The sequence below is a fragment of the Ciconia boyciana genome, chromosome 1 (genome assembly GCF_034638445.1).
Source record: "Ciconia boyciana chromosome 1, ASM3463844v1, whole genome shotgun sequence".
NCBI lineage: Eukaryota > Metazoa > Chordata > Aves > Ciconiiformes > Ciconiidae > Ciconia > Ciconia boyciana.
In genome coordinates, this window is record NC_132934.1 from 201,756,733 (window position 1) to 201,777,000 (window position 20,268).

General features: G+C 39.1%; 1 protein-coding gene across 1 annotated transcript in view; it reads right to left on the reverse strand.

Annotated features, from left to right (window-relative positions):
• DDX10 (DEAD-box helicase 10) overlaps positions 1–20,268 on the reverse strand; it is a 197,456-nt gene that overhangs the window by 35,674 nt on the left and 141,514 nt on the right. The window contains exon 16 of the mRNA XM_072850575.1: positions 20,047–20,103. Coding sequence (XP_072706676.1) covers positions 20,047–20,103 — 57 coding nt within the window. The remainder of the gene's footprint in view (positions 1–20,046; positions 20,104–20,268) is intronic.

Consider the following 20,268-nt stretch of genomic DNA (forward strand, 5'->3'; position numbering starts at 1 on the left):
TGCACATTTCTGATAAGCTTCTACATAAATTATCTTCAAAGTTCATAAATAATCTGTGTTCCTCTCTTGAGGCTCAAACAGTGGACCTGGCCCTTCTGCACAGGGCCAGATCCAAACATCCTGGCCATATCAACCAATTTTAAAGACATGTCGACTTTTGACAGACTTCAATAAAATTTTAAATGCATGTTTTTCATCATGACACCTTTTTCTTTTCTATGAACTCTGTTTGAGCTACAGTCTGACCTAATAAATGGAGCAGACCCTAACTGGCAGAATTCAGCATAAATTTGTTGCTTATAAGATCATTCAGACAGCTTCCCAACCTCTATTTTTACCTCTTCTAATTTTAGCTGTTTCTTTGCTTTACATCTGTCAACTGGGACCTTTATGTAAGTTTTGTATAATTTCACTGGGAAAAATGCAACTATTTAAAGAAAGAAAATATATGTAGCAGTAGTGCAGTGCTAAGACATGAGTTCTGGAAGAACGAGCAGGTGGCACAGTCATTTTTTTCAGTGCCAGATTTAGCTACTGCCTGCTATCTGCTCATCTCCTAGTGACTGAAAACTTCAAGGTCTAACTCTAGAAGTAGAAAGACTGGAGGAAGGAACCAAAACGGAGTATGCTTTTTTAGGGAAGAGATGGAAAGGTAGGTGGAAAGAGATATTTGGAGATCCCTAGGCCAATTTCCCACACAAAGTGGTACTATCACAAACACTAGATCAGGTCAGCTGAGGCTTTGTCCATCTAAGTCTCAAAAACCTCCAAGCAGGGAGATTCAACCTCTCTGGGTAATCTATTTCACATCAGCACTACCCTCCCTGTAAACAGGTTTTTCCCCAGCGTCCACTATGAAACTTTCGAGTCACAATCTTTTGCAAATTTACATCATCTGCCACTAGCAAAAAAAACTTGGCTCCACCATCTCTGTAACTGCCCTTCAAACGCGCTAATAGAATGTCCCTTAGCCTCCTCTTCACCACATTGAACAAGTCCAGGTCCTTTACTCTTTCCTTATAGATCACGTGCTCTAGACTCCAGACCATCTTGGTAGACTTCACTGGACCCTAACCACTTTCTCCACATCCACCCTGAACTGGAGAACCCAGAACTGGACACAGTATTCTGGAAACAGCCCCAGAGGCAGAAAAGCAAGATACTAACTTTCCTCATTCTGCTAACCATGCGTCTTCCAGTGTAACCCATTTTGCCTTATTCACACTTGGCTCATATTCAATTTAGCATTCACCATAACCCCTGGCACCTTTTCAGCAGGACTGCCAGTCAGTCCTCAGCCAGCATGAGCACTTCTCCTGTTGAACTTCATGAGCTTCATCAACTAGACTGCTCTTTCATTCCATACCTCCACACCTTCCAAACGAGAAATCTGCCGGAGGCAGGGCCAAAAGCCTTACTTAAGTCAAGGTAAATTGCATGCACTACTCTCCACACAGACCATTTTGCAGTCACTTCATTACAGAAGGCAAACAGGTTGTCAAGCATGGTTTGCCTGTTGTAAATTGATACTGACTGTTCTTGATTACCTTCTTGTCCTTTACATGTTTGGAAATGGACAAGCTTCATGATCTTCCAAGGGACTGGATGAATATAGTCAGCCAATAGATCCCCAAGTCCTCTTCTTGCCTTTCTTAGGGAGGAGTATAACATTAGCCTCTTTCCAGTCATCCATGACCTCTCATGAATGTTAAACTTCTCTAAGCACTCTCCAGCCTGTTGTTCTCCCATCATTGGCTCTCTCACTCTTCCTCCCAAACCATACCTGTACACCCAGAGGTCTGGGAGAATACTTTGCTCTAACACAAAAAAAGGAGTTTAGTACTTCAGCTTTTCCATATTGTTCATCACTAGGCCAGTCTCCCTACCAGTCATATTTTCCTTGAACTTCCTTTTGCTACTAGGATACCTACAGCCTTTTAACTTTTATGTCCCCCTCTAGTCTTAGTTCCAGACGGGCTTTAGTCCTCCTTTGCCCCTACATCTCCAAGAACCGAAGCAATACCTGTGCCCCTTTCCACTTCTCTAATACTCCCTTGTTAGTTTTAGATACTGAGATGCTCCTTGCTTGTTATGATGTCTGTGTTTGGCATAATGTTTGTGAGCACTGTGCTGTCAAGAAGCTCCTAAGCATAGACTGCTACTCATCCTCTTCCTCCTGCCTACCCTCCATGAACATCCTGTGACCACCCTCAAGTCACGTGGACGGTCTGGCCAGGGCTCTGTGACTCCAGTCACACCACAGTGCTGTCACTCTGCTGGGATCTGCAATTCTTCTTGTTCCCCAAACTGTCAGCATTAATGTACAGAGCTCTGATGAAAATGAAGGAAAATCAGAACCAGGAACAAGAAAATGCTTAACCAGTAAATATGAAGACACTCAGTAAATCTGACAGAGCAAAGGGGAAGTACACATGAAAAATAAACAGATCCACTCTGATGTGCCCATCAGACATGTGATCAACACTTGAAGTATCCCCCGGATTACTTTTCAGGAATTAACAATGTCTGTTAAGAAGCAAAACAGTGACCTTAGCTCATAATCAAGAAAGAAAAAGAGCAGAGACCTCGATAATGTCCTCTCTCTTATTTATCAGAGGAAATAACAATCTGTGAACAAGACAGGAAGCACCACCAAAAAATTCAGGAATCCGCAAAAGAAAATGAAACAGGACAAAAGATGATTTCAGAAGCCTAGCAGATAAAAGTAACGTCTTTGGAGGAAAAAAGTAGTAAAAGATACAATCAACAAAGCATAAAATCTATGCAAATATTTATGTGAATCATGCACAGTGACAGCAAATGCAGCCTAACTGTGGGGTTTTTGTTCAGCTCAAGCTCAAACCAATTGACACAGTCAACCTACAAAAAGGATTTCTGGGTATCAGTGATACAGAAGTGAGAAAGGGAAGGCAGTGTAAGAGTCTACTTCTGCACAAAATGACTGCATGAAAACAGTCATCCTAAGTCAAGCCAATGGCCCTGTGATAGTGTCCTGGTTTCGGCTGGGATAGAGTTAATTTTCTTCCTAGTAGCTGGTATAGTGCTGTGTTTGGATTTTAGTATGAGAATAATATTGATAACACGCTGATGTTTTGGCTGTTGCTAAGCAGTGTTTACATTGATCAAGGACTTCTTTTTTTTCTCCTGCAGCTCCCCATGCTCTGCCAGGTGCCCAAGAAATGGGAGGGGGCACAGCCAGGATAGTTGATCCAAACTGACCAAAGGGCTATTCCATACCACATGACATCATGCCCAGTATATAAACTGGAGGAGTTGGCCAGGGGGTAGCGACCACTGCTCGGGGACTGGCTGGGCGTCGGTCGGCAGGTGGTGAGCGGTTGTATCATTTTATTATTATTATTATTATTATTATTATTATTATTATTAATCATTTCCCCCTTTTTTTCCCTCCCTTGGGTTTTGTTCCTCTCTCCCTCTCTCTCTCTCTCTCTCATTGTTTTCCTTCTCATTATAATTCATTATTATTATTACTATTATTTTGTTCCAATTATTAAACTGTTCTTATCTCAACCCACGAGTTTTCTTACTTTTGCTCTTCCGATTCTCTCCCCCATGCCACCGGGGGGGAGTGAGCGAGCGGCTGCGTGGTGCTTAGCTGCCAGCTGGGGCTAAACTACGACAGATAGCAACCACACCAAGTTTAGAGACAAATTATGCGAGAGAGGACATTCAGAAGGGTGCTTCCCTATTACACCTTTCCAGCTTCAGTGAGCAGCAGGCGAGGGCTTCCTGAAGCAGAGGCTGCATTTGTGCAGCTATGGAGCACTGATACCTCCCTAAATTTGTCTATTCTATTTTTAAACAGAACTCAAACTTCAGATTTTTCATTATCCAGTCACAATATGATCTAAAATGTTACTATACTCTTTGTAAAAAATATTGGTATGTATTTACATTTTTTTATCTTTCGATTTTTAATTCCCCCCCCCCGTTTAAAACCTGCTGTCAGTTCCTCCAACAGGCTTCAGTAGTGCATGTGTTCCTGTGGGTTTAACTGTCCACATCCCAAGACAGAATCTTTTACGGAAATCACTCAGTACATTTGCGCATCACCTTCTGCATCTGTTCCACTCACTCTATATCCTTTTAGCGAGGGGCTGCCCAGAAATGCAGTGTTGCAGACATGTCTTCTGTTTTGTTCTGTATTTCTTTTCTAATCATTACTTTGCTGACCACAACTGAACATTGAACCGATGTTCTTTAAGAAAATGCCGCAACTGCTTAACTTCCAAAACCATGACTCTGAGGTGTAGTACAAATTCAGACCACATACTGGTTAAGGCGAATAGCTCTCTTTCCTTCACAATTAAGACATGAAAGTAACACTTCAAAGAATATAAAACAATTTTTTATTTTAAAACTGAGAAGTCAGAAGAGGTAAAAAGCATCACTTTCCGCCACTTTCTGTCAAATTATCAGAGAATCAGTCATATTTGAATAATCAACCAACAAGACAAAAAAAAGAGAGGATTCCATGAAACACAGTGACTCCATGCAGGGACCAAGAAGGGAGAAAGAGAAATGCAACAATAGTATGGGTTTTGTAGAGCTAAAAGAAAATTTCAAACACAGAAAGAAGAAACAAAGCGTACAACAAATGGCACAATCTACTGACATATGTTGTTGAGGTACCATCAGTCAAAAAGTTCTTGAGAGCACAGTTTCATTGCTCCAGATCAAGCCTCAAAATATATGTCCTTTTACAGTAAATTCCCTTCCTGCAGTAGCTTTCCAATCTCAAAAATCTGCACAAGGACATTTAAAAATTAGCAATGAAGAGGGAGGATAGGCATTCCTTCTTTTCCCATGCCAGGTACTGGGGTTGGGGGAGGGAGGGTTGGGGGGCAGTGTGTGTGTGTGTGTTTTAAAAAAAAATAAAAAATAAAAAAAAAAATCAACCTCCACTTCTTCTCTTGTTCAGAAAAAAACATTTCTTTCTTCTGCTCTTGTGTATCACTCTCAAAAGGCAGAAATGAACAGCGATGCTCCACAGAAGTAATCAAAAAGTATACCAGGTCAGCTCTAGTTAATACATCTCAATTTGATCTACTCACAGTCAAGAGAACTAGTCTCAAACTGTAAAGTCTTAGTTCCTCCACCATGTGAAGCCTCTGAATTTTGGTTAAACTTGCTCATACTTTTGCTGTTGTGCTTTCCTAATTCCTTTGTGGATAGTTCCGCTGAAATAGGCATAACATCTAGAGTCTCTCCAAGGTCTACGAGCCTGGTAATGGCTTATAGGGAGGGAAACAGAAGAAGAAAAAACAACTTTTTTTTTTTTTTTTTAATGTTGATGCCTTGCATAATATGCTTATAACTTTTACTTATACATGCAACTTTAATTTTGGCTAACTTTTATGATGCTTGTTATCACGGCAGCAAGGTGCCCTTATAGAGCCCTTCACATCATACCCAAAAGATTTTGTTTTTAATGAGGTCCTGATGGAAGTCAAGGGAGGACACATGAGTGCCAAAATGTTGAACAAGGCTCTTTTTTCTTTTTCCTACTTCAGTTAAGCCAGTTTCCAATACTTGTTTCACCTCTTTAATGCTACAGCATCCTTCTTTATGCTGCTTTTTACTTCTGGGTATAATGATAATATCACAGTAATTTTGCCACTCTACAAAGCTGTGCTGCTCAGGAAGGAACGCTGCAAACAGGTACTGAAGCTAAATATCTGCATAATTGTGACTTTCAAACTCCTAATAATCTTTGTGGGTCCAAGATATGGCTAGAACCATTACATAAAGTCTATATTTGACAACTGTTCAGTGATATGGTCAGAAGTAACAATAAAAGTATTTAATGTTACTGAAAACCTAGCAGGTAAATAGAAGTGTTCCTTAAAGCAAAACTATACAAAATAACCTTTTAAGATAGCACTCTGGGAAACATCTTCAGGTATTGCAAATGGATAGTTAACATGCTCATATTTTACCATGAATAAAGAGGAAGAGCAGACTTGAGCTGGGAACCTAGTATTGCATATTTGTCCAAAACAGATATGATGAATACCTGAGTGACGGCCTAACTGAAACTCCAAAACAAAGTGATTTAATAAAATGTTCACACCTCCAAGGGGACAGAATTCATTTGAAAAGAACCCAAAACTTATGTGTTTACACCTAAAATGACATCATCTTTAGTCAGAAAAGAATAATTGAGAGTAAAGCTAAATCAGCCACTTACATAGCACTAAGCACCTATACCAGTACCTTTTCTTTGAAAGCACTGAGCAAACATTAATTGTTAGAATATCTTTGCTTTTATACACACTATTTTCATTGTAGCTGTAACAGAGCACAAGAATAAGCTATTCCAAGCCCTGAGCACAGTTTTCTAGTGTTGTACAGAAGCAGGCAATAGCTCTCAAAATAAGGTACAACTAAGACTAACCAGCACTGATAGATCTGTGTTATTTACTGGATCATGTAATCATTCAATCCACCTATTCAGTTTTCCTTGCTGTTGCACAGGAAACTAAAAACTCAGCTCTAGGAGTATCAAATATCTTCTGACCAAAGTCTGACAAACTACATTCTACGAAAGATGTATTCACCTACAGCCTCTGCTTTGAGAAAAACCCACTTCCCAGCACTCACTCACTGTGTGCTCAGACCATGATCCCTGCCAAACCGGCTCAGGGATAATTATTCCATTTGCCCTTCTCAATGAGGTAAACTAGATTTCATTCCAGTTTAACTTTCTAGAGGTAATAGCATCACAGAAATGGTGGCAAGCCTTAACCAGGTGTCAGAAAAATAATACCAGTGAACTTGAGAGTTCTTCTAAACTAAATATGACAACAATAGCACATGAAAGATTTTAAGAATTAAATCAGAATAATATAATATTAACCAAAGAAGTGGGTTACCTTTTGTATTATTCATAGAATTTTGCCACACAAGTGCCTGGGAAGGATGAATTTCATAAACTTTATGCATCTCCTTAGTTAGTCAATACTTTGAACAGTGATAATTACCCTAAGCACTACTTTTGTAGATACGTGATCTGCTAGAATATTAGGTGATGGGAAATAAAAAATGCTAGTAACTTTTGACATTTTTAACAGCACATGGATTATCAAAGAAAATTGACTGAGTTTGCCATTTAAAATTAAGCCTAATGATCTTTATGAGCTTTCCGCTCAAATAGCCGCTCATGTTAATCATGTAAACGTAAGTTGACTGTGACTGTAATTAATCAATCACCTTCCCTTGTCCACCCACAAATTCTCTTGCTGAAAATTTCAAAGCTTTGGCAGATTGTCCAACAAGAATGAACACAGGAGAGCAATATACTTGTATAAACCAAGTCTAATCCTATTACATGCTGCTGACTGATTTTTTAAATCAATTCATCCTTATGAACATCAATTTGAAAAACTGATTTTTGATATACTGAAATACTGTACCACATAAACAGTAACCTAAAGATCATACATTAATGGAGTACTTCATAAAACTGCTATGTTGCTATCCATATAACTACACATAGAAAAATCAAGTAGCCAATAGGATTAGAAATGCTCTTTCAGCTTTTCATCAAGATTTTTCTCCTTACTGACAAATGCTTAACCTACCTTTCTATCAGTAGTAACTGTTTGCTTTGCATAACTGCTTACAAGGCAATTCTACTTATTTAGAGTATTTTCCACACAGCAAGAGGAAGATCAGTGTCAATGTACTGTGGAGGTGCAGTAACCCATTTTTGAAGATATGGGACCATTTTTTCCCCCATGTCACAAACAGAAGGGCACTCATTTGCCTAAAGGGTCAGTTGACTATATTTGATATCTACCACCCCAATGGCTGGAAAGTTCTGCACAAGAGAAGCCCAGAACAAGTACAAAACCCTGTAGCTAGAAGGTCCCCTTCCCAGCTGTTGCTCTAAATGTAAAACAAAGTGAGAAAAAAAAAGTCTCAGATTATCACAGATATGGTTCAATTCTGCAGTAGTAATTCAGGAAAATTTCACGTGAGAAGACACTCATTTCCCCCTTCCTGAGTAAAACGGAATTTCAAAGACAAGGGGAGAATCAACTACCAAGCAAAAAAGGAAGAAACTGCACAAACACAAAAGAGGAAATGAGACTACGGGCCAAAGGCAAGGCAGGCTGTGATTATGTATGAAACAGAAACCACCACTAGCATCTGGGCATCTAAGGAGTTACCACAAAGCAAACCTATTTCCAGATCTCAGGGAATTTCAGGCACCATGAAAAAGAAAAAGGATGGGTAGGAATGCCACAACACACTTTTGAAAGACCTGTGTGTAGAGTTTGGCACGTGCACAGTCACCCCAGCTGCGCATTAACTCATACACAAGTCACAGTTCTCAGCTGTTACAATACAGCAAAGTGCATTTCCCAATGATAACAAGGATAGAAATGACACTAAGGAAATTAAAGAACCAAGTTAAGAAGCCCAATCTCAAATGTTTGGCAAACAAAGCATTTGCAAACCAACCCTTCATGGCCTTTGATTAGCAGCTCTTATATTTAAGCATAAGCTTTGAGAACAGCACCCTACTGCTCCATGCTCTCCGTGTCCAGCTTCATGCACACGTTCTGCTGGTTTTTAATGGCAACTGCACAGGGTGGACAGTGTGGGGAGGAGAGGAAACTGAGCTCAATCCTTTTGTTGGGCCAAATCCACACTGTGCCATGCAGTGCAGCATAAGCTTGATTTCAGAAGGAATTGTACTTGGGGGACTTTCCCTATGAAGAATAAACAGCTGTACTTTCTCACTTCAATCAGTTAGGAAATGTCTTGGTATCTCCTCTCACTTGTCTTCTTTCTCTATTAACATCAGGCTTTTTTGAGTTTTTCCTCATGTTTTCTGGACCTCTTTCTACTACATCCTTTCAGAGCTGAGAGGGACCAAAACAGCACATAGTTCCACAACTTCACTGAGGCTCCCTGGATTTACACCTCCCAGAGAAAACTTAAAAAACAAACAAAAAAAACCCCAACAAAACAAAACAACAAACAAACCAGGCATCATGTGAGTCACTGCTAGTTCTAGCAGTTTAAAAGACAATTTACATATCACAATTTCTAGTCCAGAAAAGAACTCGGGTTTCCTGGATCCAACTCCTCTTTGCAAAATAAATGTTAGCAAAGAATGAAACCTAAGTATTCTGGGAAATACAGACAAAAGATACAAAAGTTTGGAAAAAAAACCCACAAACCTAACCAAAAAAATCAGTAAATGCTAGACATAAGGATGTTAGCAACAGTCCAGCTCACAGTTTATGTGGACCTGTTGTTTGTCAAAGGGTTTTTTAATCTATTTATCTAACGGATGGCACTCACACCATAAGCAAATGAAAACACTGAATAGCTGGAAAATGTACAGTCTCCTCCACTCATTACTACACACTAAGCAAACTCCGAGTTGAGGATCTGGCTCAGCTGGAAGTGCAGGCCAGGCAGGGAGAAACAGAGTCATCTCTCTTGATCGGCATCACTACATTTATACAGCAAGGGACAAGCACTGACAACTTTAACTCTGGCTTTTCTTAGCTTACAAGTAATTAGCTTTGAACCCTTACTGATGCTCTTTTACTAAAAGGTTTCTTGTGAGAAGATAAATGTGTGCAAGGAGTAATAGAGGCTGAACCTCTTCCAGCTCTCCCTACAATGAAGGAATGGTGGGACTGGAAAAATCAACATTTATTCAGCAGTACCAGAACTGCCCGGCACAGCAAAATATAACCAGTATGTATTTATTTGAAGAAATGTCAGGAAAATATGAGACAGTACAGAACAAAGAAAACAAAACAAAACAAACAAACAAAAAAAACCCCACACAAAATTTTTCCCTAAAAATACTAAGCACATTTCCTAAGGCTTTGCTCCCAGATGATGCTATTACCTTTCTTCCTGCTGTTCCCCACTGCTTCTGCTCTTGGTTTCCACAAGGCAGAAAGTAACCAAATAGAAGCAGTAGCAGCTTGAATTTAGCTCCTTCAGAAGAAACAGAAAAGGGGATGAGGAAACAGCAAGAGATAAGAAACCTGGAAAACCTCAAAAAATTTCATAGAAGACCAGAGAAAAAAACAAGAGGGAAAGGAAACATTAAATGGAGGGAAAATAGAAAATAAAACTTGTGCATTGCCTTAAGGAAAAGAAACCTTGAGGGAGACCTAGAGCCAACACAGGAAGACACGGGTCCTAACGGACTCCTCCAAATAGAAGACAGTGCTCCATTTGGGAGAAGTATAGGGCTTACCAGACTCGCAGTCTGTTAAAAAGTCTGCTTAACAGACACGCAGTCTGTTAACTAACCATACGTGTTAGGTACTAGTTTGGCATTTCCTAATAACAAACTGTTTGGTTTATCAAGGCAGCTGATAGGTTTTCTGTTCTTTAACACTATTACAAACACTGCACGCTGTGGTAAAATATGGGATACTGCACTACTCTTGAGCTAGTATATTTGGCAAAGGAGGACACTGACAAAATACTAAATCTGTAAAAACTGTCTGGGGAAAAAAAAAAATATATTGAGTCATTAAGAGCCTTTTCCTTTTCTTTTAATGCTCACATAAGATTCAGCACAAAGCAGCTGGAATCCTGGTGACTACATGACCCTGGACTATTCTGAAAACAGCCGTCAGAAGAATTTTTAAATGTTGGCAACTGCAGCATTATCAGTCAGAATGCAGATAATGGTTTTCTGATTGCACAAATCAATTTTCATCACCAGTAGCAATTACAACTGCTGAGAGTAGCTATAGCAGGCTACGTACAATACTGCAAGCACACATTCCAAGAATATAAACGGGGGGATGCTGAGAAAACAGAGATGCTTAATTTAAAACTAACTACTATTCCTTACTGCATGAGGATATCATCATCAAAACACATCTGAAAGATTACTCCTGCTCATCAGCCAATTAACTCATTCTTAAAAGCTCACACCTGAGATATGCAGCAAAGTAGAGTCCCTGCATCTGAAGTCTATAATCTAAGAAAGTTTCAAACACATAAGGAAAGCTGGGAAGTGGCTCAGAGTAATACCAGAGCAAATCAAGATGCAAAATAAACAAGTTTGAACAGTCTGATCCAGCTTACTTGTGAAATGCAACCATCTGCATAGTATTTATGCAGACAGAACTCAGGCATGTGAATACACATGCTTTTCACAACAACAGAAAAAGACCTACCAATCCTCAAAGAATTTCCACTTCCTAAATAAAAGCTTTGTGTAAAAGCTGCTGCAAGCTTCAGATCATTATTTCTGGATTGTTTGGGGTTTCCCACATCTTCAGGATTGAAGGTAAAGCCAGAAAAGAGGGTTAAGATCTCCAAAAGTTCAGTTCCAGGCTATTCTACAGTACCATCTTGGTTAAGGCATCAAAGGACTGTGGTGAGGCAAAGAGAACAAGAACGCCACACAAATAAACAACAACTTGATTTGCTGCTCAAAACATATATGGAATACAGCAAATTAGCTTGGTGTAATAGCTTTAAAATTTGTGCTTTAGAGGGAGAGAAGTTTCAAATATTGGTTACCAGACACTATTAACTAATAGCATAGAGCAGATTAACAAATGAAGTTATCATTACCATTAACTTCATATAGTTGGTCTGTTTACTAAGATGAAAATGCCTAAAGGATGGTTTATAACACTTTAGAACAGATATTTTTTTGCTTTCTCCACCGCCCCACCCTCCTCACCCCCCCCTTCTTTTCATACTGGTGGATGTGCTGCTCCAGCACTGTCCATTGCCTCTTATTCCTTGGACAGAGTCAAGCAGGGGCAAAGTGACCATTTGTGTTGTGCTCAGACTGGGACTGTTGAGGAGGCATCAAAACAGTGAAGAAACTGAACAAAAAATTTTGCAAGCCAAGAAGAAAAGCCAATTTACATATAAATTCCAAACCACATTGAAGTGGCTAGTTATGTTTAACTTGTACATTTGCCACCCTTACAAGAGAGCATATTCAAAAATGAAATGCTTACATATTGATGGACTGTGATTACAAAGCAAAGTCCCAGTGCTCTCTTCTTCCCCTATTTAAGTTTACAGAACGTGGTGCTATACAGTTAGCATGAAAACATTCAATCAATGCTGAAATGGAAATCTGAAGCTCAGGTGGGAAGGTCTTTGCCCTTGAATATATGTGTTTGCACTTCGCAATGCATAAAGAGTTCTTATCTGGTTTCTTGCATACCTACTGTTTTTCTAGATGCATGTATTGAACTGAAATATGCTGCCTGAATTGATGAAGCATGTATTCAAGTGGAAAAATGTATATAACCTTAGCTAATGGGGTTTAATCATTAGCCTCAGAAAGGCATCTGTGCAAGACTAACAGAGCTCTCATATTGCTTTCCCTGTGCTCCACCACACTGCCATATGCAGGGAGGAACCTGACGGTGGAATCCTGTTCCTAATATCCACAAAGACAGGGAAAGAGGAAAAATGAAGCAGAATAATATATACCTCCCTTGTTCAAAGGACAGACAGTGCTCAAGTAGCAACTCAAGTAGCCACTCAGTTATTTGCTGATCCCCCTGGGTGGAACGGTGCCAAAGCACTCCTTAATTCTACAACTACCAAGAGTTATTTGTAACTATACAATCCAAATAAATGATAACAAAACCCACATAATTCAAGAGGAAGAGAGAAGTGCATATATGTTGGCACATACTTATTTCAATTCGCAACCTTGCAATTTTGATAGCCTAAGCCTTTTAATAAAAAAAATAGTGAGGGTTTTTTTCCCCCCAGTGCCAAAATATTGTTGATTCTGAAATAAACAAAAATGTTTAGTCTTTAACATGTTGAAAGCTCTGAAGCTCAGCAGCGGAAGTTTAAGATGGCTCCAAAGCTCCTGTTCCAATGCTATCAAACTTTCATGGACATTCTAGAAACAAAAAGTTCCCTAAAAAATAATGAATTAAACAGTGTAATCTTCCTGGAGTTTAACCTAGCTACTGGAGAAATTTCTTCAGTATTTCCCTAGAAATTTAAGAAAATCCTTTGCAATCAAGTAAGACAATAACCTTTGTGCTCCCTAGCATACCAGAAGTCCTGTTCCTCTGCTCTTACAAATCCATATTACATCTTTCATCAAAAGCTCTCCTAGAACTGCAACCCCCAAAAATAAGAAAAACAACAAAAGTTTAAAGAAAAGAGAAGTTTCCTCTCTTTAACATAAATTTGAAAGCAAACACAAAACAAAGCATAGGGTATAGGTATGTCAGACACTGTAATAAAGATGCATTTGTGTTGACCCACTGTGCATCCACCTCATCCCAGCAGACCTTCAGGGGATAAAAGAGGGCATGTGCAAGGTCCACAGCCCCCCTAATCTATGCTTCTGCCAGGACTATAAAGAAATCACATCAGCAACTGGTAAATCATCAGCTTACTGCGTGCAGAGCTGCAGACTGTCATCACATACCACGTATGATTAAAAATAACCGTCGTGAATATTATACTCACAAAATTCAATTGCTGTGGCTATGGCCAATTAGTTTAAATGGTCAATCTGATAAATATATTTAAAACCCTCAGTGTGCTGGTGGCTGCAGTGAAAACATTCACAGAAGCATGCATAATTGGTAAATCAATCAATCAGAATCCTTCCTTGTCACTTGTTCAGGGTTATGACACAGAAATATTGGTTTAATCATATACATTCTTAATTGCAGAAAAGGCAGGACTTATTACAGCTTTACTTAAAGCAATTTAAGTGTTATGTTAACTGGAATCATCAACATATTATTTTGAAAAAGCAAAATACAGGTAACATTTCCATATAGGCACGTAATACCCATCTTCAAATATTAACTTAAATATTGTAGAATACGTTGATTTTAAAAATATTTCAGAATACAAGGAGTTCCGAATCAGCAATTTATTTTCCATTTAACAACTTGAACTTGAAATCGTGATTCTGCCTTGAGAAACCCGTTTGAGATGACTGAAGTAGTAGGTTAAAATGTTGATATTCCAAATTAACTTGTTTATCCACAGAGCTTCTCAAGGAAATTCAAAACAATACAAACACAAACTTGTAATGAATAAATAAAGCAAGCTACTTATAGTGTTCAGGTATGCATACAGAACACAAGAGCTAACAGACCAGAGCTACTTCTAAACTAAGGTTAATTAAATTGTTTTAAGTAAGAAGTTTGACTTAATAAAAGGGATCTAATTCACGTAGTAATTTCAGTTGTAAGCTCCCCACACAAGAGATACTGGAAGATTTTGTAGCTGAACAGAAGTATCACTGCTTCATTTTTTGCTGTTCTTTGTGGTTTGCAGAATCAAGAACAATTATTGACGAAGAACAACTTTAAGTCCTTTGCAACTATCAAACAGCAGTGACAAGATGTAGCCTGTCCTGAGGCTGTATCAGGACAACATAACCCTTTCCTGAGGTCTTCTATGAAGAAAATGAACTCCACAATCTCTGCATCCTCCAGACCACCAGAAGGATCTAGCTCTGAAACCCTGCTCCAGCTCTAGAAATCACAGGGAGCTAAAGCAATGGCTCCTCAATACAATCCACGAGAGGGTCATGAGAGGTGATCCAGAACCAAAGCACCTTCACCATTAACCATCAGTATGTAGGGCATCCCATGAGGCTTTCCCAAGAACACTTAGTGATAAACTGATCAAAGGGATTTGGGAACCTGTATTCACAGGAGGCACAGACCAAACTCCTCCTTCACTCCCGTAAACCCCTTTCCACACCTAAATTACTGTTCACATCCACACTGAACTTAGAGCCTCCAGCCTAAACACCAGGTCATGGGCTAGATCTCAAGGAAAAGGAAATTCAAGGCAGAAGCAGAGCTGTCAGGTAATAGAAGTCAGCTCCAGTAACCACAGGAACGATACACAATGGATGCAGAATTTTCATCATATTTTAAAGATTATATTTCTCCCAGTGGATTATTAGCAAGAGCTACCCAAGAGGTCTGACTCTGTCCCTTTCTTGTTTGAATTTTGCCACACGGTGCAAAGATTTCTTGAGCTACATTCAGCAAGTGTATCTCAAATCCCATGGAGGGTACTGGAGATTAAAAGAAAATGGTGCTTTTAAGTATTTTTCTGGTTAAAATCTCAACAGCACAAGGCACAGAAAACAGAATGCTATACTGAGGATTATACCTTGCGGTGATGTGATACAGGCAGATACCAATGCCTGAACCTGTCGTATCTTTAAGTATGTGCCTCCGGCTCACGCAGGTGTATTTTGTAGATGTACTCACATAAATCCCTTCATAACAGAGTAGAAAAATTCCTAACTTCATTGCGACTCTGTGAAAATCTTAACTTATATATATAAAGTATATCAATTATATATTTTGTAAAATATGTAAAATCTCATACACAAGTACTAATTCCTCTGGGAATAGCAAAATATGTTGGGGAGAGAGCAGGGAAGAAAGAGAGGACAGGAGAAAAGTTAAACCATACTTATTATCTTGCTGTTGATCTCTTAATGCTTTACAATTATTCAGCAAGAACTCATTCCTATGAAAAAGTGCTCCAACAACGGAGTCGTCTGATCTCTCTCAGAAGAGGTCAGTTTTCTGGCCTGATAATAATCCCCATCCTCAACTTTATTCCAATGATTTGTCCTCTTCATTCTTTTCTAAAACAGAAAAACCCTCTCACTAAGGAGTACATGTTCAAGCTGGGTTTGCCTAGGTTTTCAGCAGGCTACATTTTTCTTATGGACCTTGGGTAAACGGCCTCTGGTCTGCTAGTCAGCCCTTTCTCAGGTTTTTTTGTTTTGCTTTGGACAGCAGCATGGTGTAACTGCTACAGGATAGCCAGTGGCTGAATTGATGCACCAAACTGTCATCACTGAGCAAGTTTTACCTCCTGGCACTGATTACAGATGCTGTCCAAACTATTTCTAGCAGATATTGATGCCTTCTTGTAGGGGCTAGTTATCATGTCTTGCATGATGTTGGGAGTCGATAGCTGAGGATCACAAAGCACATCAGTGCTGGGGCAGGAAACAGCACCTTCTCCTCACTCCTGCTCTGCTCCCCCACCTTGACCCACAGACCTGTTCAACTGCTCCTGGAAAATGCGTCTCCTACAAAAGTAATTTTCTTTAAAAGAAACCAAAACCTTCCTCACTCCACAATTCTTAACACATCAATACAATCAAAAAGGCATCAGGATAGCAAAAGACTAAACTCACTAAAGGATAAATACACTTCTATTTAGCTTCATTGCAGCTAACAGTTGCTTGCAGAGCACAGACCTTTAAATGCAGGTTGAAACCTAAAATAAAAGTCCTTTATGTATACTAAGAAATCAGTACGTGATAGATTACTAGAAGTAAAAGAGCAAAGTCAAGAGCGGAGCAATGCACAGCGCAGGGATGTCCTGCTTGAGGCCAGGGGCTGGCTTCAAGTAACACACAGCTACTGCCTCAGAGCAGCCATCCATGTTGCTGCTGCTTCTGCACAATGCTTTACTTCTTGGTCAAAAGACAACACGACTGCCTCATTTCTCTAGACCATCTTCAAGCAAACAGTTTGTTTGAGGGCTTGAGGACTGCAATTTTATCAGTACCGAGCGAGGACAAAATAGTTGCTTTTTTCATCTTAAAATGCTGCATTTGTAAATATCTCATAAAATTCTCCTAAACTGGGAGACAAATAACTGATGATAAAAAAATCCCAAAAAAACTAAGTTTCCAGTTTTTCTTCAATATGAATATAAGAGAAAACGTCTTTTATCTGTTTTCACAGCCTTTTGCACTCAAATTTAATGAACGGTCATAAATTCCAAGAAATACTTTCTCCAAAGCATCCTTCAAGAGCCCTCACTTCGTATGCAGTTTATTTATTGCACAGGGATTTATCCAAGGTGGAGTCAATAACACTGCAGCTACCTACTCATCTAATCCCCTGCTCAAGCACATTCAGCAGAACACGCCAGAATTTGGTTGTTCAACTCCAGTTGCAGGGAGCCTGCCCCGTCCCAGCACAGCGAAGGCTGAGCAAAACCTTCCCTGCAATTGCTCCTGTGGCACCAGAAGAAAAAGCAGGAGGCCCATCTCTCCTGTGATCTTTCCTTTTTGTTGGCATACAAACAAAAAACTGCACTCATGCAAGGCATTAAAACTTTGAAATGAAAGAAAAAAAAAAAAAAACGCCACCACAACTTAAAATGGAGATACTCCCCCTCCTCCCCAAAACAATATGGGGGTATAAAATTGAAGGAAAGCTGTTATTAAAAAGGGTAGGCCATGAGTTAAAAAAATATAGGTAGAGTAAATTAATAATGTCAAGAAGTCAAGATTCCTGGCACAGGAACGGGACAAACATGTACATGACAGAGAAATGCTAAAACTAACAGTATCACAATCCAAGAATCTAAGATTAAATTAAGACTAAAATTAAATCCCACAAGTGTATGGTTTAAAGGGTGAAAATAAACAAACTGTAAACCATAAAGTTTTAGTTCCAAAAAAATTCCCTTTTCATTTTGGAAAAGAACAGCATACATTAAGAGTACCATGCCAGGCCCCGTCCAGTCAGCAACAGGGCACAACCAACAACAGGACAACAAGAATTATACTAAAGCAGACATGCAAAAGTCGTAATTGATGAATTATTATTTAATGTTTAGAATGGGAAAGTAAATTGCTCTTTTGGTCATGTCAGACCTGGTGGGCTGCGTACTAGTGAAAGATAATAAGTAATACTCTGTAACCCAAGGAGTTTATAATGTGAGAGAGACACCGTTAATAAAACAAACAAGGGGAATAAAGTGGGTAGACGTGGAACAACAAATTATGACCACAGCTGCTTTGAATGACTGGCTGCTTACAATTGTTGATCTAGCCCTTTTCTCCAGCAGCTAAACTGCATTAATATAGTTAAAAATACCTTTTCTGCTTTTTTGGTTCTCCTTATTGTTTTCTCTTTTAAGAAAACTATTAATTGCCAAAGGAGTTGTATATGGCAGAGTAAGTGGTTCACAAGCCATATTCTGAAAGCACTAGTGAAAATGCGAACGTTTTTGAACTCCTGATTTAGGCAGCATGTATGTTCTAAACTAGTTTCTGTTTCAACAGTTTCTGTGTTTTACTGTTTCCTCCCCCCCAGTGTCTGCTAGGAGCTGCTTGAGTCATATCCCACATGGACTATGGAGAGCTTTAGCTACTGTGGCTTCATCTCTAAGATTCTGTGAAGCAGGGAGTGTTCTTAATTAATTCCTCAGACACCCAGCAGACAGAAACTGCCACCTTTATCTACCGTCTACTGCTCCCTTCCACGTCCAGGCGTGAACGGTCCAGCTCCAAGCTGGCAGCCTTTCCCAGCGGAAGCATTTTCCCTTCAAATGAGCCCCACTGAAAATGACAGGACTCAGCTGCACACAGTTCTGACAAAAATAGCCTCTAAACAAGAGAAAAAGCCCAACAGTTTTCGTTGAGGAGACATGTCAGCTCCTGAGGCTTGCACCTTCTTGCAGAGAGTGAGCTAAGTGCTTCAGGAATAAAATTAAGCCAAAGTAATAGCAGGTTTGCACAGCTGGTACTCTCACAGAAAGCATATGCCAATCTCACACTAGACCAGGACTAGTAAGTCAAGCTTTCTAAGTGCAAGTGTTGCACAGAAGAGAGGCAGAGGTGCATCAAATTGTGGCTTTATCCTACGCAGTTTTGGGGGTGAGGCTGTGCGTTTAACCCATACTGTACCCACGGGCACACACGCACACCACACAGACAGATCATTCCTCAACAGAGATCAACTTAATTCATTTTCTAACAGATCAGAGAGATTCATTTGCTTGGCAAAGAACAGGATAGGAGAAGTACATCAGCAAGCAGATCCTTTTGAAAGGAATGGGTTTATTTCTCCAGCTGCTGAATAACATGACATTGGGAGTTCTTTTATTCCTTAAAAAGAGGCAAAATTAACAAGCAGCATTTACAAATGCAATACAGCCTGATTTGATCAATGTTTTCTCCCTATATTAAGATGTTTGTTAATCATTCATTCCATAATTTTCCTAAAATGCTTGCTGAATACATTAAAAAGTATGCATCTCTATACATTCAATTACATGCAGAAAATTTCTATTGCTTGATTGGGGAGTCACGATGCCAACAGCTCTCATAGCCTGCCATCTCTGAAGACAGAATCATACTTAATACTTAGTATAACTAGGCTTTTCATCTTAAACTGTAATTACTTTCCACTTCAGAACTACAGAATGAAGCATCTTCCTATACTTAAGCCTCCCAGCACACAGCCAGCTTGCAAAAACTGGACACAGAACATTATCGATTTTCTCAAGGGAGTAAGATATTTACTAACTGCCAAGAACAAACAGTAACTATTCATGTGTAGCATAAGGAGATGCAGAGTGAGAAATGACACGCATTACTCCGTCCATGTTCTCAAAAATCATTGCAGCTGAATGAAATCTCAGTTTATCACAAACCAAGCAATATGAAAAACTAGAAAAGCCTCTAGGAAATTAGTAACGTACATATAAAGAAAAGGATAGCAAAGGTTTTATTTGTGGGTCTAACAAGAGGAAGGAGTAAACTTCAATGTAAATACTTGCTGTTTAAAGAAAAGGTTCAGCAGAAATAGGTTTAAATGAGATTTGACCCCAAAAAAGTATCTTACTGCCTACGAGTTATAAACATAACCAAGTATTCAGAAAAAAAAATGGCATCAGCACTGCAGCTGAAATTGCAACTCACTTGATACAGAGAATAAAGAGGCTGCAATTCCAAAAGGCTTCCATATATTTTGTATATTTATACACACACACATATACATACACACACATATTCATGCTTTCTCAGTATCCTTCCACAGCAAGTCATTATAACCACATCACAGCAAGGGAGTAAGAAAAGGCAAGCAAACAGAATATGCCTTTAAAGAGTCATTAATCACAATATCACTTATTAAAGAAAGGAATGAAATAATTAAAAAAACATTTCAAACTCACGATCAGTAGCTTGATCAAAACAAAAATCCTTACCTGTGTGTTCTTATTCCTGGCTTCTCTCCTCGCTGCTTTTTCTTTCAGCCTTTTCTCCTAAAACAAACAAGATGAATAGTTTTAAAACTCCTGGGTTTTTTTTTCTTTTAATATTTTAAGATTAAAGTTGAGCCACCTAGATATTTTTAAAGCACTCATGCTATACTGGTGGTATTCACCCTACATGTTACTGATGAAAAGTGATAAATAAAAAGATCTTAT